The sequence below is a fragment of the Schizosaccharomyces cryophilus genome (assembly GCF_000004155.1).
Source record: "Schizosaccharomyces cryophilus OY26 unplaced genomic scaffold supercont4.1, whole genome shotgun sequence".
NCBI classification, from domain to species: Eukaryota; Fungi; Ascomycota; class Schizosaccharomycetes; order Schizosaccharomycetales; family Schizosaccharomycetaceae; genus Schizosaccharomyces; species Schizosaccharomyces cryophilus.
This window is the reverse complement of record NW_013185624.1, coordinates 2230101-2252077: the sequence shown is the minus strand read 5'-3', so window position 1 is coordinate 2252077 and position 21977 is coordinate 2230101. Positions and strand designations below refer to the sequence as shown.

General features: G+C 37.4%; 9 protein-coding genes across 9 annotated transcripts; 4 read left to right on the top strand and 5 right to left on the bottom strand.

Moving 5' to 3' along the window:
- SPOG_03955 (RNA-binding protein) lies at window positions 1–2153 on the top strand. Its single transcript, XM_013166219.1, has one exon. The coding sequence runs from the start codon at window positions 369–371 to the stop codon at window positions 1224–1226; it is 858 nt and encodes a 285-aa protein (XP_013021673.1). The 5' UTR covers window positions 1–368; the 3' UTR covers window positions 1227–2153.
- SPOG_03954 (BRO1 domain-containing protein) lies at window positions 278–3772 on the bottom strand. Its single transcript, XM_013166218.1, has one exon. The coding sequence runs from the start codon at window positions 3540–3542 to the stop codon at window positions 1407–1409; it is 2136 nt and encodes a 711-aa protein (XP_013021672.1). The 5' UTR covers window positions 3543–3772; the 3' UTR covers window positions 278–1406.
- A 13-nt stretch (window positions 3773–3785) lies between these two features.
- On the top strand, window positions 3786–5628 carry SPOG_03953 (AAA family ATPase Vps4). Its single transcript, XM_013166217.1, has 4 exons — window positions 3786–3961; window positions 4016–4127; window positions 4244–4730; window positions 4777–5628. The coding sequence occupies exons 1-4, from the start codon at window positions 3938–3940 to the stop codon at window positions 5450–5452; spliced, it is 1299 nt and encodes a 432-aa protein (XP_013021671.1). The 5' UTR covers window positions 3786–3937; the 3' UTR covers window positions 5453–5628.
- Window positions 5443–7623, bottom strand: SPOG_03952 (protein phosphatase 2C Ptc3). Its single transcript, XM_013166216.1, has 3 exons — window positions 7129–7623; window positions 6815–6888; window positions 5443–6751 (listed from the first exon to the last, which is right to left on the bottom strand). The coding sequence occupies exons 1-3, from the start codon at window positions 7460–7462 to the stop codon at window positions 5927–5929; spliced, it is 1233 nt and encodes a 410-aa protein (XP_013021670.1). The 5' UTR covers window positions 7463–7623; the 3' UTR covers window positions 5443–5926.
- Window positions 7624–7881: 258 nt separating this feature from the next.
- SPOG_03951 (SMN family protein Smn1) lies at window positions 7882–9154 on the bottom strand. The gene is made up of 2 exons (XM_013166215.1): window positions 8358–9154; window positions 7882–8310 (listed from the first exon to the last, which is right to left on the bottom strand). The coding sequence occupies exons 1-2, from the start codon at window positions 8734–8736 to the stop codon at window positions 8222–8224; spliced, it is 468 nt and encodes a 155-aa protein (XP_013021669.1). The 5' UTR covers window positions 8737–9154; the 3' UTR covers window positions 7882–8221.
- Window positions 9155–10415: 1261 nt separating this feature from the next.
- On the top strand, window positions 10416–13456 carry SPOG_03950 (DUF221 family protein). The gene is made up of 2 exons (XM_013166214.1): window positions 10416–10823; window positions 10951–13456. Exons 1-2 carry the CDS (start codon window positions 10775–10777, stop codon window positions 13248–13250), a joined length of 2349 nt encoding a protein of 782 aa, XP_013021668.1. The 5' UTR covers window positions 10416–10774; the 3' UTR covers window positions 13251–13456.
- On the bottom strand, window positions 13319–14919 carry SPOG_03949 (URM1 activating enzyme). The gene is made up of 3 exons (XM_013166213.1): window positions 14731–14919; window positions 14416–14629; window positions 13319–14373 (listed from the first exon to the last, which is right to left on the bottom strand). The coding sequence occupies exons 1-3, from the start codon at window positions 14861–14863 to the stop codon at window positions 13491–13493; spliced, it is 1230 nt and encodes a 409-aa protein (XP_013021667.1). The 5' UTR covers window positions 14864–14919; the 3' UTR covers window positions 13319–13490.
- Window positions 14920–14921: 2 nt separating this feature from the next.
- Window positions 14922–17484, bottom strand: SPOG_03948 (ATP-dependent RNA helicase Prh1). The gene is made up of 3 exons (XM_013166212.1): window positions 15362–17484; window positions 15247–15315; window positions 14922–15197 (listed from the first exon to the last, which is right to left on the bottom strand). Exons 1-3 carry the CDS (start codon window positions 17351–17353, stop codon window positions 15099–15101), a joined length of 2160 nt encoding a protein of 719 aa, XP_013021666.1. The 5' UTR covers window positions 17354–17484; the 3' UTR covers window positions 14922–15098.
- A 145-nt stretch (window positions 17485–17629) lies between these two features.
- Window positions 17630–21851, top strand: SPOG_03947 (RecQ type DNA helicase Rqh1). Its single transcript, XM_013166211.1, has one exon. The coding sequence runs from the start codon at window positions 17741–17743 to the stop codon at window positions 21611–21613; it is 3873 nt and encodes a 1290-aa protein (XP_013021665.1). The 5' UTR covers window positions 17630–17740; the 3' UTR covers window positions 21614–21851.
- Window positions 21852–21977: the final 126 nt, after the last annotated feature.

Below are 21977 nucleotides of genomic sequence, written 5' to 3'. Positions count from 1 at the left end.
GGAAAAGAGCATACATGTAAGACACTTCAGACAGGCCACAGTATGACCTACTCCAAATCGTCGTAGTGAAACAACTATAATACCAATAGACTAGAACTTACGATATACCTTCAAGTCTTAATGTCGTTTTCCTTCCACACTGCGCTTATTGACGAATAACTCAGGCTTGAAAATTACGAGCATACTGGCCAATTACTTTCAGCTCATTTAGAATTTCAACTTAAGGATATACTAACAATTTGTAAAATTGTGCCTATAAAGGTCACGATTCATTAAAGGCAAGATCAATCCAAACTTCATTTTCTATCGCCGATTTACGAGCATCCTATAGTATTACAACGCTTGATGAAGACCGAGTCTGTTTCAAAATGTCTTTTTCTTTATATGAAGGAATAGATTCAAAGTCACTCGATGAGATTACAGAAGAGAGTACCAAGGCCAAAGAAAAGGGAAATAATTTCGACCAATATGAAGCATCAACTCCCTTGGATATAAAGGAATCAAATCCATCTTCTGTTAAACCTATTTACAGCCCATCTTCTTTACATTTTATGCCTATGATGAGGCGGAATAAACCAAATAAGAAAAAGCAACTCAAGAGGCCATGGAATACGGCATTTTCTCCAACCCTTAAATCAAATGACAATGCTCCTGCTGCTTCTTTGAATGATATTTCACCAAGTGCAGTTACTCCCTCCAATTTTCCGGTTGAGTCTATAGAGAAAACACAGTCATCTTTTGGATTGAATGATGATACTTTAATTTCTTCTTTCGAGGTAGAGAAAGTATGGTCTGAGCTGTATAACCCGCTTACCCCGACTAATTATGAGGATTACCAACATTCTGAGTTCGGAAAAGCTCTTGAATATGAATGGAACTTACATATTACGCAAAGTCCTTCCCTGGCTTTAGAGGCTAGGAACGCAGGACTAGCTCAGTCTTCCAAATCTGGAATTGGTCCTCCTCCGGCCCTTTTACAGGACGCGACTATAAGCAATCCAATTTACTCTGATCCTTCGTTGTCTAAATTAAATCAAAATTTAGACTCTCCGCTAGATCTACCTAAATTTAAACCAATGAAAAATTATGGAAAGCACCTACTGCGGAAATTTGGTTGGAATGAAGGACAAGGTCTCGGTCAATCAAATCAGGGAATTCTCAACCCATTACAAGCTAATACTTTTAATAAATTTGAAGATGCTGGAGGTCACAAGGACGATAGCTAAAAAGGCGTTGAGATATATATATACTTTATTTCGCAACTTTCAACTTTCTGAAGGCTTTATCCTGATTCTTAATTCAATGATATAGCAGTTTTAACTGCTTTATTTGGGTTTTCAGTGATTTTTTAAGATCAAACTTGGAATAACCTCTTTTAGGGCGCACAAAGAGCTCACTCTTCTTTGTCACTTTTTGAATCTGATTTGATGAATATTTGGATTGAAAGGTTGACGTGCAGGGACAGATATTTTACCTATCAAAGATGTTGCTTCTTCCATCCTTTGATTTGCGTAATCTGCACATTTAGATTGAATTCTCTTTAAGAGATCAAGCAATCGGTTTCCAAAATTAATTCCAATTTCAATTTCGTTTAGGACTTCCCAATAAAGCTGATAGGTTTCATTTAATTCTTGTAATAGATGCTTTATGGATTGGTTGCTCTGTCTTTCATTGTATGAGTCGACTAAAGTGTCAACTAATTTGCTCATCTCGTCAAACAGTTTGTTTTGTGTCCACTTTTTTTCTTTTAGGTTCCAAAGATTATCAAGTTGTTTTTCAAACTTAGATATCAGAACCCTTGGATCGGCAGCTTTTGAAGAAGTCAACTCAAAAAAGTATTGCGGTTCAATTTTGTACGAACGAATTAGCGATCTTTTATCTTTTAAATCTTCCCAGCTTTGGAAGTGATTTTTCAAGGTTGATAAAAGACTCCTTTCGAGGGAGCTCAATGACTTGTCTATCGGTGAAAGTTCGGTAATAAGTAGTTCAGGTTTAGTTGTAATGTAAACTGGATTAATCTTTTCAAAAAGTTTTTTAGTATCGTTTATTGTATTTTCCATATTTATGAGATTGATTCTCAATGAATCCAACTCATCTTTTAACTCTTTCGATGCAATTTCGCTCGGCACTCTTCTCCATCTATCGGTCCCGTATTTTAATATGAAGAAATCATTTCTTTCTTTTTCATTATCTAAAATATCATTACATTGCTGAAACGTAATCAGTATATCGTTAAATAGAGTCGTTAAAGAAGCAGCCTGCTTTGTTAAAAGTTCATGCCCACCGGAATCTTTGATTTTATAGTAGTTTTCCTCAATCGGCTGTATATTCAATGAAGATTCATCATCATTACAGTAATAGTAAGCAATCCGGTTTTTAAGACCATTTACAATTTCATCTCCCTTAGTAGACATATTCAACATTTCAGCATCACGAACCCTTAATACGGTTTCTGCTTTTTTATAAAATTGCTCACATCTTCTTCGAGTCTCAGAATCAACGATAGAAGTAAAGTAAGTCGAAGACTTCTTTGGATTGCTTAATATTTCAGGAATTACTGATTGTACCATAATCACAGAATCACAATCAGAGATATCCTGCATAGAAGGAACCTGCTCGAGATAAATAAAGTCGTTGTCGCGCTTTGCTTGCCGAAGTTGATTATCCAATACAGACGATAGTGTTCCCAGGTTTTCATAAACCTTTATGGATATTGGTATATCAAACCTTTTTTTCAAAGCCTTCTTGCAATGATGTGAGGCAAGTTCAAGAAAGGCAATCTGGTTCCCGTACATATGCTTGCTAGCAGCATCTCGAGCCAGATAAAAGAAAGAACTTGAATGGTAGTATAAAGATTCAAGAAAGGTAATATGTACAAAGTAACTTTGGGCACCTATTGAACTTTCAAAATAATGGTGAGCATCATCGTACAGCTTAGCAATCCCGACTGCTATCTTAGAAAGTGCTGAATCTCGTATACTATTCGTCAACAACCCTTTTTGGTACACGAGGGACTGAGCTTGTGCCAGAAAACAATGCTCCCAGCCTTTAATTAGAAAACTTTCGAAATCCAAAGAGCCGGGGTAAAGACAGTGCTTACCTATATAGCTAAAGCATCCTGCACACAATTGTAGAAACTTATGAGCTTGAATGAAGTTAGGTTCTTGTTTAAGTAAATTGGCCTTAGCTTCGGCTTGATATACGTTTGCCAACCTATATATGAAGTTGGCGTGTTCGAAACGCACATCATAAAACTCTTCTAGCTGATTTGGTGAAGAAGATAAACTCCATGTAAAGCAAGAAGGAGCTGCTCCTGCAAGTTTTTCCTCAAGAGTGTCAAGCATCTCGAGGTATACACTTGCAACTTGCTGGTCTCTAAAAGAAGGTAACTTGATGCAAAGTTTTCTTCTTAAATTCTCAAACTCCTCTAATTCTGATTCTATCCTTTCCTTTGAAACAATTGAATATTGACTTAGATATTCAGCCCATAATGTAATATTCAATGGCGACGTGTATTTGATGGGAAGCTCAATAATGTCCATCAGAAATGTAATTATTTTACAAAATGATTGAACACCTTAAAAGCAATATTAAGAAAGTCGTTGTTCAAGGGATACCTAAATGCCGGATTGCTCAAAAATCTGCGGGAAATTAGTAGTTAATGATTTATTTTTCACAAAGTCTGCAATTAAAACGCTTTCAATTGAAATCTAACCTAAAGACTGAATACTCATAGGTAACTCAACGGAGTAAGTGTAATTGCAAATGCCCATAGCTAGTAGTACACAAAACCTAGTAGTACCACATTCGTCCATTGTTCTTTATTTAGGTATAAAGCGACTCAAATACCCTGAAAATCATTTGAAAATACAAATTGATTTTATTTCTTTCTTTGTTTTAATAATATAAAGCTATTACAACGAATAGAGACATTTACATGTCAAATCCGGATTGTCTGAGTGTATGAGTGGAATCCCTGGCTCGTTATCGAAACCTTGCTAATGATAATGTTTAGAAAGCTATATCCTTGGTGAAAACGGCCATTGATCATGATAACGCTGAGCGTTACGGCGATGCCTACAAGAGTTACCAGAATGCGCTTGACTATTTTATGATGGCCTTAAAATGTATGTATTTCTAGGAAGCTTCCTGTTCTGTAATTTAGACAAGAAATGACCGGACAGGAAATGCTGCTATATAATTTGATTTGATTCGTAAACATCAAGCTCTAACTAAAATAAAGATGAGAAAAATGAAAAATCCAAAGAAATAATACGAGGAAAGGTTTTAGAGTATTTGGATCGCGCTGAGAAATTAAAAACGTTTCTACAGCAAAGAAGCAATCATATTGCCTCGAAAAGCAGCGCTTCTAGTGGTAATTTGGAGGGAAGCAATTCTCCAGGCGCTAGTGATGTTTTGGACGTGGAAGCTAAAAAGCTTCGAGGTGCTCTTTCTAGTGCAATACTAATCGAGAAACCCAATGTTCGTTGGGAAGATATTGCTGGTTTAGAGAACGCAAAAGAAGCTTTGAAAGAAACGGTTCTCCTTCCTATCAAATTGCCACAATTATTTTCGCGTAGTCGAAAACCTTGGTCTGGTATCCTTCTTTATGGCCCTCCTGGAACAGGTAAATCGTATTTGGCTAAAGCCGTTGCTACTGAAGCTGGCTCTACGTTCTTTTCCATCAGCTCATCTGATTTGGTGAGCAAATGGATGGGAGAGAGTGAAAGGTATGAAATTGTTTTGCGCTTCATAGTTATGCTAACCTATATGAAGGCTTGTTCGGCAATTGTTTGAGATGGCACGTGAGCAGAAGCCTTCGATTATTTTCATTGATGAGATTGATTCACTTTGCGGTAGTAGAAGTGAAGGTGAAAGCGAGTCATCTCGTAGAATCAAAACTGAATTTTTAGTCCAAATGAACGGTGTAGGGAAAGACGAAAGCGGGGTACTAGTGTTAGGTGCTACCAATATTCCTTGGACATTGGACTCTGCCATTCGACGTCGTTTCGAGAAACGAATTTATATCCCATTGCCAAGCTCGTACGCTCGCTCTAAAATGTTTGAGCTTAATGTAGGGGATATTCCTTCAGAATTAGTCTCCAAGGACTTTAAAGAACTCGCAAGAATGACTGAAGGCTACTCTGGTTCAGATATAGCTATTGTTGTACGAGATGCTATAATGGAACCTGTAAGAAGAATCCATACGGCTACCCATTTTAAAAAGGTCTTTTACAAGCCTTTAGAACGAACTATGGTTACACCTTGTTCTCCAGGGGATCCAGATGCTTTTGCAGCTACGTGGATGGACGTAAATGGTAGTGACATTTTAGAGCCTCGTCTTACCGTGCGTGATTTCTATAGCGCTGTCAAGAAGGTGAAACCTACTTTAAACGCTAGTGACATACAAAAGCATATTCAGTTTACGAAAGACTTTGGAGCTGAAGGTTAATTTCACATTTTTGTGAAATATTTTAGAAATCTAATGATCTGACACGTTCAAAAAACTAATGAGTTTTAATATCATATTAAACAGACTATGAGAATTGAAAGTAATAAAATAAAGCAGTCATCTGTAAGGTATCCACTGACATTAGAAGATCAGATTATTGAAAATTGAGAATCGCCAAAGCATTTATCATTAATACATTTTCATAGCGTTCATTGACGATAAGCCAGTATTCGAAAGAACGTAGCACTATTGATGCGAATTTATAAAGCTTGCACCACGTACGGCAATGACATCTAATTTTATGTAATAAGAACAAATCCGATAAGGTAGGTTAGGACATATGTATGAGCAAAATAGGGATTTGAATAAGCATAATACTCGTCATGAGATGAGTTAATTTTCTTTGTAAGAAAAATGAAACCGTACAACGAAAATAGTATAAAAGGGCGATTACGATTTTAAGGGTACAAGAAATTAGTCAGTTGAAGCAGCGGATTCAACTTGTTTAACTGAAGGATCCTCGGTCGTTATATCTTCTGTTTCATCCTCAGCTTTTTCAGGGAAAAAGTGCTCTTTCCAGCGAAAACCTGCTGCTAAAGAGCCATTTGCAGAATTGTCACCATTCTCATCTTCATCAGCATCTCTATCGTATCCCTCGATTCCATTCATTCTGATCTGCTGAAAACCTGAGGGGACAATTATTCTTTCAGCACTGTCACTGCTACGGAATCCTGGACCATGAGACTCCGCGAGCTCTGGAGGAGCACAAGGGCCATCATTAGCAGCGACACGATCCGCAATCTTCTTGTACCAGGCTTCTTGAGAGTCACCTTGTAATAATCCGACAACGCAAACAGTCATATTATCACAACCTAAACCAGTAGTTTCAGTATCACCAGCGATACAGTTATCCATAAGATTCTCTGATATTTCTTGTAAAGATAGGCCAGCGACAATGCCTCTTCGTATGAATTCGATAACTTGCTGTGAAGTTTTACAATCCCAAATTCCATCACAAGCAAGTACCACAAATTCATCATCTTCAGTAATTTCGTGAACAATGACATCAGGGAGAGAAGTAACGATTTGCTTCTCTGGTTCTAAACTGCTATTTTTGAATTCAAAATCACCGATGGCTCTCGAAAGCGCCAAGTTTCCGTTGACACGACCAAAATCTACAAATCCACCAGCAGCACAGATACGAGCCTTTTCGGCTTCATTCGAAGGCTTGTGGTCTACAGAAAGAGCTTTTGCTACACCCTTTCTTCCGAGCACTGTTCGCGAATCGCCAGCATTAGCCTAAACAATGTTAGCTTCCTTGAAAAGTAAAGACAGAAATGAAGAGCAAGAAGATTTTCTTACGCAGTAAAGTTTATTATGTGCTCTGAGTAATACAGTAGCTGTACAGCCGGAAGGATCAGTATGGAACTTTTCATCTAACATTATTAGCAAACTTCAAAAAATGATAGACAAGAAGAAACATAAACCCACTCCTTCAAGGTTAATATCTTTGATGTGTTTTTAGTCATCAAAGACATGTAACCGTTATCCGTCTAGGTGTGTTCGAAAAAGAGACCGAGGAAGCGGAATGAACCATGCACCCAACGGTCAATCTTCATCACAATTAGAACGGAATGGAGTAAGAAAAAAGTTTCGTCAGCTTGAATCAAAAGTACCTTCCAAAATCATTTGATCAGCTTTCAAAAAGGAAGCCTTTAAGCCGTTCACAAAATCTCCCTTTTTAAACTCCTCGCTTTGTTCCAAAATGATTGGAAGGCGTTCTCCACACCATTTTGCTACTTTCTCACCGCCATGACCATCATATACAGCAAAAAAGTCTACTTCTACTTCCTCGTCTCCGTTAGGACATTTTAAAGAAAGTTTCGCACTATGGGCATCTTCCATTGAAATCCTCCATCCTTGCATGCTAGATAATCCGTACAAAACATGCTTGTTGATCCCATTGATGGAGTTTTTATCCGTAATGGGTTCTGATAATGTCTGTCCCATTCCTGATTTTGTATTCTCTTGTAATCCTTGGGACTTTACAATTTCTTTTTCTCTTCTGTACCTTTCCTGTTTCCGTACGTTTACGGGTTCGCTTCAATCTTTGCAGTTATATGTAAATGCTAAGTTCATATATACCCTTTGTGTTGGGTGGTGGTTCCAAATATAGGCAAGCAGGGCGATACTACATCACCACCGTTTTATTCTACAACGAGGTGGTGGATTTCCTAAACTTAAGAATACGGGATTTTTACCTTCCTCGCTGCTTTTTATTAACGACTGTGCAAGAACTTGCTGATCATACTGTGAATGAAATATATTGTTTATTTGTTTATAAGAGAACGTACGTAAAATAGATACGAAGCGATACTTTGTTATTTTCTTGATTATGAGAAAAACAATTGTAAACATTACTTTACTGATGGCATTATCGATGATGATAATATTAATAGTAGCAATAGGTAGAAGTTGTCAAAAAGTAAACAAAGCTGATTAGGGTAATATAGCTCATTTGTAAAGATGACAGTAAAAGAAAAGAGAGAAGATAACGAGTAAAAAAGCTTTCACTCTCTGCGTCAACAAGAAAAAACGATTGCAAAACATTCAAAGGAGCAGGTAATTTCGTTTCTTTCTTTTCTTAAAAAAAAAAAATAAAAATAAAAATGTGCAGCTTTCTAGGATTGACCTTACCTTTTAAATTATTTCGTTTGTCGGTTGTTTTCCAAAAAGAATTCATCCATTTATCATGGCAACGACTCTACTTTATGGTTGACTTTGATGCATTCCTTGAGCAAGGCCAGCATAATAACCAGCATAATACCAGCTCATTAGAAGCCGTCGATAAGATTCATCTATTTATGTTAGCCCAGTCAACATTGACACTCCTTAAAAAGCTTACCATATGTCAACCCCAGGATAGGGGGTGGAGGTGGAATTGTGGACGCGTCTTCAGAATTCGCAGATGAAGAAGTGATGGGAACGTTGGAAATATCTTTTTCAGGTCCATGGGATGGATTGGGCGAAACATCTTTTTTGCTCATTCGTTCCTCTTCCTGAATTTCACCTTCGTCTTCTTCCTCTTTTTCTAAAAGCTTGGTATCTGATTCCATACCAGAGTCTTCTTGCTCACGGTCCATATATCCAGCTTTGTTGGTTTCTTGTTTTTCTTCTCGAGCCTTTTCTGCCTCAAGACTGTGGTACTTTTTGTATTCTGCTAAAGCTGCTTCGTAGGCATTTCGAAGCTCAGAGTCATCCCAAACCTCCTTTTGTGAATTCATGTTTTCAACTTTATGAATTGAATTTGTCTTGATTCCTTTGCAAAGCAACCACGTAGTATTTCCTATGATTCCAAGAAGCCTGTCTCAACCTTTACAAACCATTCGTTAATCCGCTACCGACAAAGTTCTTCGAAAAAGAAAAAAAGAAAAAGCAAAAGCAAAACCAAGTCAGACCTCGAAACAAACCTAAATAAATCGTGTCTGTTCCAATTCTTTTTTGCTGGACTCGGCTACGCTGCGTTCTCTTCTTTATTTCATCTTTGCGAGGTGCTGCGTTCCCATAAAACGAAAAAACGAAGGGGGATTTTCCGGATGTGAAGTGTTCAAATTAACGTACAAACTGACATATAACTTACTTCAATCCTGAAATTCACGTATTCATCTCCCTTATCCTTTTCCCCCCCTAGATGAAACCATGAACTTGTTGGAAAAAGTATTCTTCATACTTACGTCGTCATATTCTTTAATAAAATATAATCTTTTTTGCAGGAATATCATATTAAAATAAGAAAATTTTAATCCTTGTCACAGTTGGAACCTCGTTAACATTATCACTATAATATATCATTAATAGCAATGAAATAATAACGAATATTAGCTAATATTCATAAGTATAAAGAATTGCTGCACAATACGAAGTAAACAGACAAGAAAAAGCATGATACAGAAATCAAGATGCAACTGTAGATACAGATTGATTAGTAGGAAAAATTTTACTAATTTGATTTGATTAGCAAAATTTTATATATTCATCATTCTACAGTCTGAATCTTCAGACTGTAAATTTTGACTGATCTGGCTAAATAAGAGTGTCTGAGCATTTCATTTCGTTAACCAGATTCATAAACATTATTAGGCCTAATTAACGTAATAAAACCAAGTTTAATACACGTTTAAAATGATACAACTTAAATTGTTTATTCCTATCGAAAGACATTATTATACGGTGTGAGGTTCTGCCGCAATAGTATAATAGTAAACAACGATGTAAACCGACTGTAACAGTTTGAAAAATTCCATTAACGATCAACAATTGTTTATTCCTAAGTCTCTTCGCCAATGTAAGTTAAAATATGTTTGATAAAATGTTATAATTAGACAGCTTCATAGAAAGGTATACACTTAAATAAAATATTGGTACTTTTATGTTCTCATTTTTCTTTATAAAGGTGTTTCGCAAGAGTGGAAAAGAAAAAGATAATTTAGATTGAGAGCTTTATACTTCTGTCAAACGACACCAGTTTTTTATTTCATTTGTTGTTTTTCTTTTCCTTTTCTTTTATTAACTAACTCTAAATACTGTTTGTTCATCAAGACCTTTTCCAAGATTCAACGATCAAGTTGTTCTTTTTATTGTTACCTTAGCGAAGTAATATAAATGCATAAACAAACGAACCTTTGCTCGCCGTGTGTATGGAATATTATACTTTTATGATTTAACAGAATGAATGGTTTTTACTAACCCGAGGCTGTTTTCTATCCGCAACGTTCAAACGGATTCTCCAACGTGTTCAAGGAAGGAATTATTTAAAAGAAACTACAGCCAGTATCCTTGCTTTCCATTCTACATTCACTAAGGTAAATTGTTCAATGCCTATGTTTGCTGAAATTAGTTTCTCGTACATGTATCCCTATAACAAGGTATTGTATCAGCGAGACTTACAAACATCGTAAAGAGGTTAAGAATGATGATATGAAATAGTGTCATACCAGGTTTCCTTAGACTCCTCCTAATTGTTTTGTTTTTGTTTTTTTCCTTCTACAACACCCGAAACGATTCTTTATGTTTCTTTTAGGAAAAGGTTGATTTGATAGTACACTATTTCTTGACTGCCATATAAAGACATTTGAGCTCTGATTCATCCTTTGAATCTGTTATTGTTCCATTCTATTTACAAATAAGTTTGTCTCATTGTCTTGGCTGTTAAACAAATAAGAATTATTTCCGGCTAATATTTGTTTGGCTATTTGTGTTTGAATTCCTTAGGTATCCTTTTTTTTAAATTTTTATTGACTAAGAGCGTATTGCGTTTACCTTATGCTTTCTTCTGTGGGTTATAGCGTTACAGAGAGTGATCCTAGAAAAAGTATGTTCTTCAAGGCATAATCAGATCCTTTTTCCTTTTCTTTACTAACGAATGGAATTTGCGGCTTTTCTTGGCTTACCATGACTAGGCATTGTAAGTCGAGATACGTAAATTCTGATATTATTAGATCCTTCTAGTGATTTAAAAACTCAATTTTGGTTAGCCTTTTTGGTTGGAAGCACAGCTTGCTTGTTTTTCTGTATTTTTCGTCAACGATGGAAAGTGCTTTACGCACCAAGGGCTTCCATTCAGGAATTAAAACTGCCAACACTTTCTTCTTCCTATTATCTGTGGTTAATCGATCTTATAAGGATCCCTGACAATGTTTTTCAGAATTGCGCTGGACTAGATGGCTATGTCTTCCTTTTGTTTTTTAAAATGGCTATAAAGTTCTTGGCCTTTACTTCTTTGCTGGGTTTCACGGTGATTATGCCTGTTAATAAACATTTCCGAGGTGACGCCTTTGGAAATATAACGTTTTCCGGTATTCCTACTTCCTCTTCTGACTTTAATTCTTTAACCAGTCTTCCTTCGAAAGCACAGTCTCATCCAACGAATCAAAACCCATTTTCTCTTCAACATACCTCTAATACCATTAAAAACTTAACAGACATTCCAGGACTCCCCGTGGCGGGCGATGGATTCCTCTATTTGTATGTTATTTTTACGTACATCATTTCTATTTATTTGCTTTATGTTTTATTTTCATCCACCAAGTTAATTGCTGATATTCGACAGTCTTACCTCGCTCGTCAAAATAGACTTGCAGATCGCACTGTTTTCATTTCAGGGCTTCCTCCAGAGTTATGCACTTCCGAAGCACTGAAGAGTTATTTAGAAAACTTGGATATTGGCGATGTGACCCAACTCAATATTTGCCGTAACTACATCATTATGGATTCTCTTCTTTCTAAGCGTAAATACTATGCTCAAAAGCTTGAAAAGTATTGGCATGCATACAGACAGATTTGCGCTGATCATGAATTACAGATTCCTGAAATTCCAGAAGATTTGGTTTTTAGCACCGTGCCCTACAACGAAACTTCACAGCGTCTTTTATCGTTACCAAGAGGTGAACTTCAATATCGTCCCATGATTCGAACCCATTTTTTTGGTTTTGTTGGTCAGCAAATTGATGCTATTGATTACTATTCAGCTAAGTTACTTAGTACTGATCAGAAAATTGAATCTGCACGTCATTTGGACTATCCTTCAACAGGAGAGGCCTTCGTAACCTTTGAATCTATGGCTAGTGCCCAAATCGTTGCGCAAGTTCATATTGACGCTAAATCGTTAATGGGCTTACACATTTCCTTGGCGCCTGCATCAAATGATATTCAATGGCATAACACTTACATTGGTAGATGGCATCGGTTCTTTCAATCATGGCTTATTACGCTACTAACGTTGATGATCATCTTGCTTTGGACCGTCCCTGTTGGTGCAATCGCTGTATTCATAAATCTCGATAATATCAGCAAACTTTGGCCTGAATTAGGGCGTTTAATTCAGGATGTTCCATTTTTAAACTCGCTTCTTCGGACGTTCCTTCCTACTTTGGTGTATTCCGTATTTATTAGTATGTCACCTTTCCTGTTCCAGTGGCTGTCTAAAATGCAAGGTTTTAATTCTCGAGGAGAAGAAGAAATTTACTCGGTAGGGAAAAACTTTGCATATTTGTTTGTCAACTTCTTCCTTGTTTATATTATCGCAGGTTCTACGTCTTATTGGGAATTAGTCAAAGATACTACTACACTTGCACATTTCCTTGCAAATCGACTCCCGAATCAAGCGCAATTTTTTATCGATCTTATTGTATTGCAAGGTATTGGTATGTTTCCTTTAAAATTGGTTCAACTCTGGAAACTTTCTTCCTATTTTATTCGTCGCTCGTTTGCAAAGCGTCCTCAAGATTATCGCAAACTTGAAAGACCAGATTCATTCAGCATTGGTATATATTTACCTCAACCTATGTTTATCTTGATGATCTGCCTTTGCTATAGCATCATATCACCTCTCATTTTAATCTTTGGACTAATATACTTCGTAATTGGATTTTTAATATATAAATACGAACTCATATATCAAATGGAGCATCCGCAACACTCAACAGGGAAGTTGTGGGGTATGATATTTGAAAGGATTGTATTTGGATGTTTGCTTCTACAACTTACAATGATGGGTTTAATGAGTTTAAGAAAGGCTTATTGGCTTAGTACTGTCATTTTCCCCCTTTTTTGCTTTACGCTCACTTCTGCCTACAATTTCTCAAATATGATTCAGCCAGCAATGGAATTTGTTTCATTATATTATATTCGAATGAGTCGATCCAATCAGCAAGTTTCAGAATCTAGCAGCCGATCGTCTGAAGGATCCACCGCCTATATTCACCCAGGTTTTATTGAACACGAGTTTGATCATACCTAGTTCCTGACGAGATAGAGGTATGCAACTTCACTAATACTCTTGAGATCCACTGTCTTTTTCATTATTGTGAAATAATTATCATTTAGTTCCTATTTATTTGTTTTTGATTATTTTATTAGATCTCTTTATTTCAAAAATTAATCAATATCTCATTAAGTTCTTATTTAATCAATATTCTAATAAAATGCCAAACCTTTGAAAGTTACATGATAGACCGTGCTAAAGAACGAATTTACTTGACTAGTATAACGGGAATAGAGGGTCAACTTCTTTTGACCAACCTTGTAAACCAGAAATTACATCAAAAATTTCAGCATCAGGGTTCAATTCTTGAAGTTTTCTAACCGCGCCCTGCGACGTATTCCCACTTCGACATATTACGCATACTCTTCCAGACAGATCATGGAGAGAATCAACTTCTGACAATGGTACATTTTTGAACAAAGGAAGATTGCAAATACCATACTGGACTGGTTCACGAACGTCCAGAAATGACATACTGGGCGATTCTTCGATCAAACGTGACAACTCTTTTGGAGTAATTCGCTTTATGGGATTCAAACTCTTAGCAGCCTTTGGAGTAGCATCACAACGAGTTACATATTCGGAAGGAGAGGATTCAATAAAAGAACGAGTTAAAACTTTATGGGGGCCGCAAGATTCACAAGACTGTTGACGCGAACGAATGCGAATATGCTTCCATTGAGGGAATCTAAACGCATGGAAAAGGAGGATAAAAGGAATAAACGGTTCTTTATTAATTCCCTTCATACTTAATGCTAATTTGATCGTTTCCAAAGCCTGCATGGTACCCATGGTACCAACAACAGGTCCGAGAATTCCAGATTTGGCACAACTAGTAACTACAGGAGCAGGATTTGGAAACATACAGCGGTAACACGGACCATTGCAATAATTATAGACACAGAGTTGTCCTTCAAATTGAAGGGCTGAGGCAGAAATAAGTGGCTTTTCATTCCAAACACAGACATCTGATATCAAATAGCGTGTAAATTGATTATCTGTGCAGTCTAAAATAATATCGTATGCTGCAACGATTTCAAATAGATTTTGAGGAGATGCATATTCCACGTAAGTATTTATTTTAGCGTGTGGATTCAAACTATATACGTTAGCATAAAGAAATGTCAACAAAAAAGCGTACTCTTGAAGAAATTGCTTGGCAGACAAAGCTTTCGGCATCCCTTCCTTACTGGTGGAATGAATAACTTGACGATGAAGATTATTTTTATCAACAACGTCACCGTCTAATAAACCTATGGTTCCAATTCCTGCCGCAGCTATGTATTGAGCCGCAGGACATCCTAACCCACCGACGCCAATAATCAAAACGGACGAATTCTTCAATGCAAGTTGACCTAATCTCATTTAGTTATTGGTCTTTGCGATAGTAGTCTTTAAAAAAGAACCACGAACTCACTCCTGTCGAACATTGAGGAATGAATACTCTCTCACATACCAGGCAATCCAATTTCAGGCAAAATCATTTGACGACCGTATCTAGCGTACTCTTCGTGACTCAGTTGCTCTTGTTCATTGTCAGAAGTTAAGGCTAGATTCTCAATTTTCTGATTTAATAAATTTTCTACCATCCTTATAGATTTTTTCACAAAATGAAGAAGGAAAAAATTTAACTTCTGGATTTTTGGTGGCATAATAAAAATAAGCTAACGAGGCAAATTTAAGCTTGAACTAATGCGAATAGGAAATATATTAAAGTTTGTTAAGCGATTAATTCTGATCTATCAACCTAGTGAAGTGAAAGTAAAGGAAAAATAATAAATAAAAAAATTATACACCAACGTATTGATATCATTTTGCCTAATATTATACTTGTTGACGGCCAAGATAATGAGGAGCTACGGCAGCCAGCCAAGTACCCCGAATGCAGCTGACACCTCGAACATATGGCTTGGTAGTGAAAACCTAGACAAAATATTAGCAAATCTTCATACTGAATAAACATTCGACATACAGATTCATGATACATAATCGCTTCTACCTTCTTCCCAAACAGAGAAGAGGAAGGATGAATGGATACAGTCTAAAAAAACGGTTAGAGATGTTTTGATAACAAACTAGAAACTTACCTGGTTACCAACAGTAGTCTTATAGGAACCATCCGGATGAAGAAGAGCGGTATTAGAAATGTAGCCCGAAAGGAAAGAACGAAGGATATTCTCAGTATTGACTTCGGTATTAACATTAATTTCCCAACCCGCTTTAATGCAATGCTCTTGAAGTTGTTTGCGAATGTCCAATACGATTTTTAATGCACGGCGGTTAATAAAGTTCTGGTTGCACCAGTGTTTTCGCATGTCCGAACTTGTTTCGAGATATACCCGTAATGCATTTAAGCATGTAAGGTGATCTCCTTCACTATGCAAGAATTTTGTCTTGGCTTCAGCTGCTTCGTCTCTTTTCTCCTGAGGAAAGAGAAACATCGAATCTGTTGAAAGACAGGAAACGATATCAATAACTTCATTTAAGCAGTTATGTTCCCTTGCACTTAACATAGCTCTAGCAAGGGATGGTAATAGAGGAATCAGAGACATTTGATACCCCATGTCATTGATTTTTCCATTATCATCCAATGCTCCGACTGAATACAAGTGTTCCAAAGCACGAATAAGAGACTGCTTGGAGGGAGGATCCATGTAATCGAAATTGATAACGTCATTCTGGCCCCGTGCTTTGAGTGTCAGTACAGCCTGGGAAAGATCAATGCGCTTGATTTCTGGTGTAGACTCTTTAGGAAGCTTGTCGAAATCTGCCTCAGTATATAATCGAAAGCACTGTCCTGGTGCTTCACGGCCTGCACGACCACTACGTTGTCTAGCGGCCGACTGAGAAATTGGCTGCACCGTTAAACTCTCCAAACCCAATCGAGAGTTAAATTGTTTAACCTTGGCCAACCCAGTGTCGATAACATATCGAATTCCAGGAATAGTAACAGAGGTTTCCGCAATATTTGTAGATAATACGACTTTACGATGATTAGGCATAGTCGGCTGGAAAACCTGCATTTGCTGCTCTTGCGGTAAGCTGGCGAAAAGGGGGCAAGCCTGAATTTGCAGTTTATTAGAAGGCAACTGCTTCGCATAATCTTTAATCAGAGATTCCAATGCCTCAATTTCATCTTGACCAGTAAGAAAAACGAGAATATCACCAGGAGGCAATTTCACGTGTAATTGAAAAATGGTACGCAAACAAGCATCCATATAATCTTGTTCTGGGACATATGTATAATGTACTTGAACAGGGTATTGTCGACCACTGATAAAACATATCTCGGCGCCATCGAAAAATTCAGAAAATCTTTCTGCGTTTAAAGTAGCACTCATAATGACGACACGCAAAGCAGGTCTCTTTTTGATTATCTTTTTTACAAAGCCAAGTAGCATGTCAGTCATGAGAGTTCTTTCATGTGCTTCATCCAAAATCAACGTATGATATTGCGAAAGAAGAGGATCGTTGATTAACTCTCTTAATAACATACCATCGGTTAAATACTTAGCTCTAGTACTGGAACTTGTCGAATCATCAAAACGAATGGAATAACCGACCTTATCTCCTAGTCGAGTACCTTGTTCTTGGGCTACGCGTTTTGCCAAGTTTACAGCAGCTACCCTACGGGGCTGTGTAATTCCCACGCAACCTTCTTGAGCATATTCACATTCATTAAGAAATTGAGGAATTTGAGTGGACTTACCCGAACCAGTCTCACCGACAATTACAATTACGCGGTTGTCTTGTATCCTTTGACAAATAGCATCCTTGGCCTCCCAAATAGGCAATTGTTTTCTTTGTTCAAGCAAACTTTTCTTTTTTGGAGACTTATCAACGTTTTTTGATGAAACAGTCATTTCAGATTGATCTTCATTTCGCTCTTCGTCTTCATCCAAGAAGTTTACAAGCCCGTTTCGTTTTCCAGTTTCCGAGCCTTTTTTGGAAGGACTTTTTGATTTTTTCTTTGTATTTTTTTTTGAATCTGGTGATTGATGACCTTTAGTATATCCATTCATCAAATTTTTACCAGTTGTTTCTTTTCTATTCTCTTCAATTTCACCGACCATGACCATTTTCCTTTCAAATTAATTAAACACTCCAAAAAAAACCCCAATAATCCCTTAGTTATACATAAAAAACTGCGAATACCTGAAAATTCGCCAGTTTTTCGGTTTTTCTTCTAGTAGACAGAAACCCGTACTTGTATATGCTGCGCTTTGACTTTTGTGGATTAAAGATCGTAAGCATATTTTCTTATTATTGATTTGCGAGCTACGGTGGATTATGCTATTGACTGAAGGCTGTCGCGACGCGTGTTGCTATTCGAAGCTTTTTACTAAAACAAACAAGCGACTGGGTTTACGGCCAGACTAATATCTAAACCAAGGTTCTTTTTTTTATTAACGAAACAATGCTTGGTGATTGAGGAGAGGTACTTTAGGTCCAGTACATCGAAGAATATGGTTGTAACCAAAACAAACCTAAATCAACATCTTGATTGGTTTTTTCATAATGGCCCTCAAAAACTAGAAACTAATAAGCAACCTTTGAGTTTACTTAATTTTGACACTGTTTCAATTGGCTCTTCGTATAAGACTACCTTTGAGCCATTACAGTCACCAGTAAGTCCTCCCAAGTCAAATGTACTAGATGTATTTGATGAACAGCAAGCCATCGATTTGACAGATGATTTACCAAAGTCCCCAATTCTGAAAAGACAATCATCCTTTGATGAATCTGAGATCCCAAAACCCAAGCGAATGGCAAGTTCAAAAACAGTGGACAGTGAGGAAGAGTTTGATGACGTTGACGAGGAGTTTCTTCGAGCTGCTGAAATGGAAGCTTTCCAAAAACAGCCTTCCTATGCTTCGGCCTTTGTAGAAGCCCCGTCTGTACCTGAACCAGGACTGAAAATCCAGAATCAGTGTGATAATCAACAACATATTGGTGAGTCTTTCAATGAAAAAGGTTCATTTTGTACTCCTGAAGCTCAAAAAAGCTCTAATGTACAGGCTCCAACTCCTGTGCGTCAGCCTAGCATATCAGAAAACCAGCGTTCATTAACTGCTACCCCCAACTCATCATCCATTTCTTTAGACTTTTGTTCATGGCCTCGGGATAATCTACAACATTATTTAGAAATTTTGCGAGAAGAGAAAAGCGAACTAAGTGATCGAATCATTGAAATGATGGAAAATGACCCAACCTCTATGCGATTTAAAGAATGGATTCCTAAACGGGATGTTTTGAGTCGTAAAATTTCTCTTGTCCAAGATGCTATATCAAGCACCGAACATTCTATACAACCCTCTAATCTTACAACCCCGTCAAAGGAAATGGAAAATGAAGCCAATTTTTCGACGTTTGTACCTGAATCAGTGGTGAAGCAGAAAGAGCTTTCACATGATCTGTCCTTCAACAACAATTTTGCGAATGAAAAAGTTGCTGCTACACCTACTGTTTCAAATGCTCCAAAAAATTTTGTAGAGCAGTCTTATGAAAAGGATATATCTTCTACTGATATCGACAGCTTTGAATTTAATGATGCTGACATCTCTTTTCCAATGACAGATCCTATTCAAGATATTCCAAGTTCTCCTAATGAAGTTTTATTAATTGATGACGATAAAAATAATTATTCCAATGCTGATCAGAGCGCTATCCCTAAAGAAGCACAACTTGAAGATGTGCCCTTGAGAGAAATTCAAAATCATAGACTGAATATTGATGCTTCTCAACCAGAAAGCTTGGATATGGATAAAAGTCATTTAGTTCAACTCCCATCAAAGACAGATCCTGCTTTGAATCATAAGTGGTCACCTGAACTTCTTCACGTCTTAAAGTACACGTTTAATCTTAGAGGTTTTCGGAATAATCAACTAGATGCTATTAACGGGACACTTTCTGGAAAGGACGTCTTTGTTTTGATGCCTACAGGCGGTGGTAAATCATTATGTTACCAACTACCGGCAGTAGTTGAAAGCGGGGTCACTCGCGGTGTTACTCTTGTTGTTTCACCGCTTCTTTCTTTAATGCAGGATCAATTAGAGCATTTGAAAAGAATTAACATTCCTTCCTTACCTCTCAGCGGTGAACAGCCTGCTGAAGAGCGTCGCAAAGTCATATCTTTCCTTATGGCTGAGAAAGTCATGGTGAAACTACTCTATGTTACACCGGAGGGCTTGGCAAGTAATGGTGCAGTAACAAGGGTGTTGAAAAATCTGTATGATCGGAAGTTGCTTGCTCGCATAGTCATTGATGAAGCACATTGTGTGAGTCACTGGGGTCACGATTTTCGACCTGATTATAAACAACTGGGGGCATTGAGGGACGCTTATCGAGGTGTGCCCCTAATGGCTTTAACAGCTACTGCCAATGAAGTTGTAAAGAAAGATATCATAAACACCCTAAGAATGGATAGCTGTTTGGAACTAAAATCTAGCTTTAATCGCCCCAATTTATTTTATGAGATACGGCCGAAGAAGGATCTTTATACAGAGTTATATCGGTTCCTTAGCAACGGACACATGCATGAATCAGGTATAATTTATTGCCTTTCAAGGACTAGTTGTGAGCAAGTTGCTGATAAGTTGAGGAAAGATTACGGTTTAAAAGCTTGGCATTATCATGCTGGGATTGACAAAAACGAGAGGCAAAGAATCCAAAGCGAATGGCAAGCTGGAAATTACAAAATTATAGTCGCTACTATTGCGTTTGGTATGGGTGTTGATAAAGGAGATGTACGATTTGTCATTCATCATAGTTTTCCAAAGTCTCTTGAAGGCTATTATCAGGAAACAGGTCGTGCTGGTAGAGATGGGAAACCAGCTCACTGTATAATGTTTTATAGTTACAAAGATCATGTAACGTTCCAACGTTTAATTATGAGCGGAGATGGTGATCCTGAAACGAAAGAGCGTCAACGACACATGCTCCGGCAAGTTATTCAGTTTTGCGAAAATAAATCTGATTGCAGAAGGAAGCAGATTTTAGCATACTTTGGTGAGAGTTTTGACCAAGTACATTGTTGCCGAGGTTGTGATATATGTTGCGAAGAAGCGACATATGTAAAAAAGGATATGACCGAAATTGCCGCGAAAGCTATCAAATTAATACGTTCCATGTCGGGAAAAACCACTCTTCTTCAACTAATAGATGTGTTTCGTGGCAGTAAAGGAGCAAAAATCATTGAAAACGGCTGGGATAGGCTAGAAGGAGCAGGCGACGGAAAGTCATTAAATAGAGGAGATTCAGAAAGGCTATTTCATCAATTGGTTGCGGAAGGAATTTTTGTTGAAAAAGTGGAAGCTAATCGTAGGGGCTTCGTATCAGCCTATGTGTTTCCCGGTAAGCAGACACTGTTAAACTCAGTGATTGCTGGTAAGCATCGAGTTGTACTTGAGATAAAGCAGGAATCATCGAACTCTGGAAATGAAGGCCGGGCCTTAACACGTAGCAAGACATTGCCAAACGTGACAGATTATTATTCTTCTCTTCGAAGAACAAATAGCTCAACTAGTAACCACGATCATTTTCAGGGAAATGATGATATATATGATTCTCAATTGGTTCCGAACAATGTAGGACGTGAGGTAGTAACTGGTTGCAAAATTAGTACAGACAGCATGCCAACAAATAAGTTTATGTCCGAATATGAAATGGACATTGTGAATCGTTGTTTTGCTGAACTAAAGGTGCGTCGAAGCAATTTAATGGCCTTGAATGATTCTAGAGTTGGTTCATATTTTACAGATGCGATGTTATCTAGCATGGCTCAAAAACTTCCTAGAAATGTTACAGAACTAAAAGAAATACATGGAGTTAGCGGTGAACGTGCTGAAAGGGTTGGACCGCAATTTCTTCAAGTTATTCAAAAGTATATTGATGAGAAAGATCAAAATTTGGCTGGAACCGAGCTGGATCCCACGGTTGAAAGCATTGATGTTGATGAGTTTGATAATATTGATGTGCTCGATTTTGAGCCTGAAGGAGGTGACAATGATTTTGAGGAAAATGCTGGCAGTGATTATCAGCCTTCAAGCCCCTTAGATGAAGAATCGGTTACTCAAAAAAGAGATATATTAAACTTTATGTGTAGTCAGTCTTTCTCGCAGCATGAACCCCGACCGACTATACAGTCAACGGTTACTTCTGATACAAACTCATATAGGAAAGCCGGTTCTCGAGGAGGTCGTTCTGCACGAGGAGGTCGCGGAAGAAGAACAATGCCTCAGCGTCGTAAAAGGTCAACAAATACTCAACCTCGTCCTCGAAAGCCAGCAAACTCTTCCAGTTCATTTATTAGGCCAATGGTTCGGCAAAACTACAACTAACATCTAATTATCTGTTTAATACTAAGATGAATCTTATTATTCCCATTCTATCTTTTTTTTATCTCTTATTATCGGTGTGAAACTTGAAGTTTCGCTCGTTTTCTTTTAAGTCACCTTCCGGTAGGAGAATCAACAATAAAAGGCAGCATACTATTATCGAACTTTTAGGCAGTCATTCTTTTAATTTTTAGTTTTCTATATTTATTTCATATAAAATACTTTGTCTATCGTTAACAACCAGTTTCCTTTTAGTTGTATATTAATGTTTATATTTGTTGCTTTTGTTTATGGAGGGGCGCAATGACACAATCAGAGGGGGGTAAAAGGTATTATTACCACGAACGGCAACTACTCTTCTAACTAT

Bases quoted from the DNA above. Each gene is read 5' to 3' on its own strand.
- SPOG_03954 (XM_013166218.1), bottom strand. From the start codon at position 3,542: ATGGACATTATTGAGCTTCCCATCAAATACACGTCGCCATTGAATATT.
- SPOG_03955 (XM_013166219.1), top strand. From the start codon at position 369: ATGTCTTTTTCTTTATATGAAGGAATAGATTCAAAGTCACTCGATGAG.
- SPOG_03947 (XM_013166211.1), top strand. From the start codon at position 17,741: ATGGTTGTAACCAAAACAAACCTAAATCAACATCTTGATTGGTTTTTT.
- SPOG_03951 (XM_013166215.1), bottom strand. From the start codon at position 8,736: ATGAATTCACAAAAGGAGGTTTGGGATGACTCTGAGCTTCGAAATGCC. The intron at 8,311-8,357 runs GTAAGCTTTTTA...TAACATAAATAG, and splicing joins TATCCTGGGGTTGACATATG to ATGAATCTTATCGACGGCTT.
- SPOG_03949 (XM_013166213.1), bottom strand. From the start codon at position 14,863: ATGGTAGAAAATTTATTAAATCAGAAAATTGAGAATCTAGCCTTAACT. The intron at 14,630-14,730 runs GTATGTGAGAGA...AAATGAGATTAG, and splicing joins GCCTGAAATTGGATTGCCTG to GTCAACTTGCATTGAAGAAT. The intron at 14,374-14,415 runs GTACGCTTTTTT...TAACGTATATAG, and splicing joins GCCAAGCAATTTCTTCAAGA to TTTGAATCCACACGCTAAAA.
- SPOG_03952 (XM_013166216.1), bottom strand. From the start codon at position 7,462: ATGGGACAGACATTATCAGAACCCATTACGGATAAAAACTCCATCAAT. The intron at 6,889-7,128 runs GTACTTTTGATT...TAATAATGTTAG, and splicing joins TGATCAAATGATTTTGGAAG to ATGAAAAGTTCCATACTGAT. The intron at 6,752-6,814 runs GTAAGAAAATCT...AACATTGTTTAG, and splicing joins CACATAATAAACTTTACTGC to GCTAATGCTGGCGATTCGCG.
- SPOG_03950 (XM_013166214.1), top strand. From the start codon at position 10,775: ATGCTTTCTTCTGTGGGTTATAGCGTTACAGAGAGTGATCCTAGAAAA. The intron at 10,824-10,950 runs GTATGTTCTTCA...TGATATTATTAG, and splicing joins AGAGAGTGATCCTAGAAAAA to ATCCTTCTAGTGATTTAAAA.
- SPOG_03948 (XM_013166212.1), bottom strand. From the start codon at position 17,353: ATGGTCATGGTCGGTGAAATTGAAGAGAATAGAAAAGAAACAACTGGT. The intron at 15,316-15,361 runs GTAAGTTTCTAG...CCGTTTTTTTAG, and splicing joins AGACTACTGTTGGTAACCAG to ACTGTATCCATTCATCCTTC. The intron at 15,198-15,246 runs GTATGTCGAATG...TATTTTGTCTAG, and splicing joins CGATTATGTATCATGAATCT to GTTTTCACTACCAAGCCATA.
- SPOG_03953 (XM_013166217.1), top strand. From the start codon at position 3,938: ATGTCAAATCCGGATTGTCTGAGT. The intron at 3,962-4,015 runs GTATGAGTGGAA...GATAATGTTTAG, and splicing joins CAAATCCGGATTGTCTGAGT to AAAGCTATATCCTTGGTGAA. The intron at 4,128-4,243 runs GTATGTATTTCT...ACTAAAATAAAG, and splicing joins TTTTATGATGGCCTTAAAAT to ATGAGAAAAATGAAAAATCC.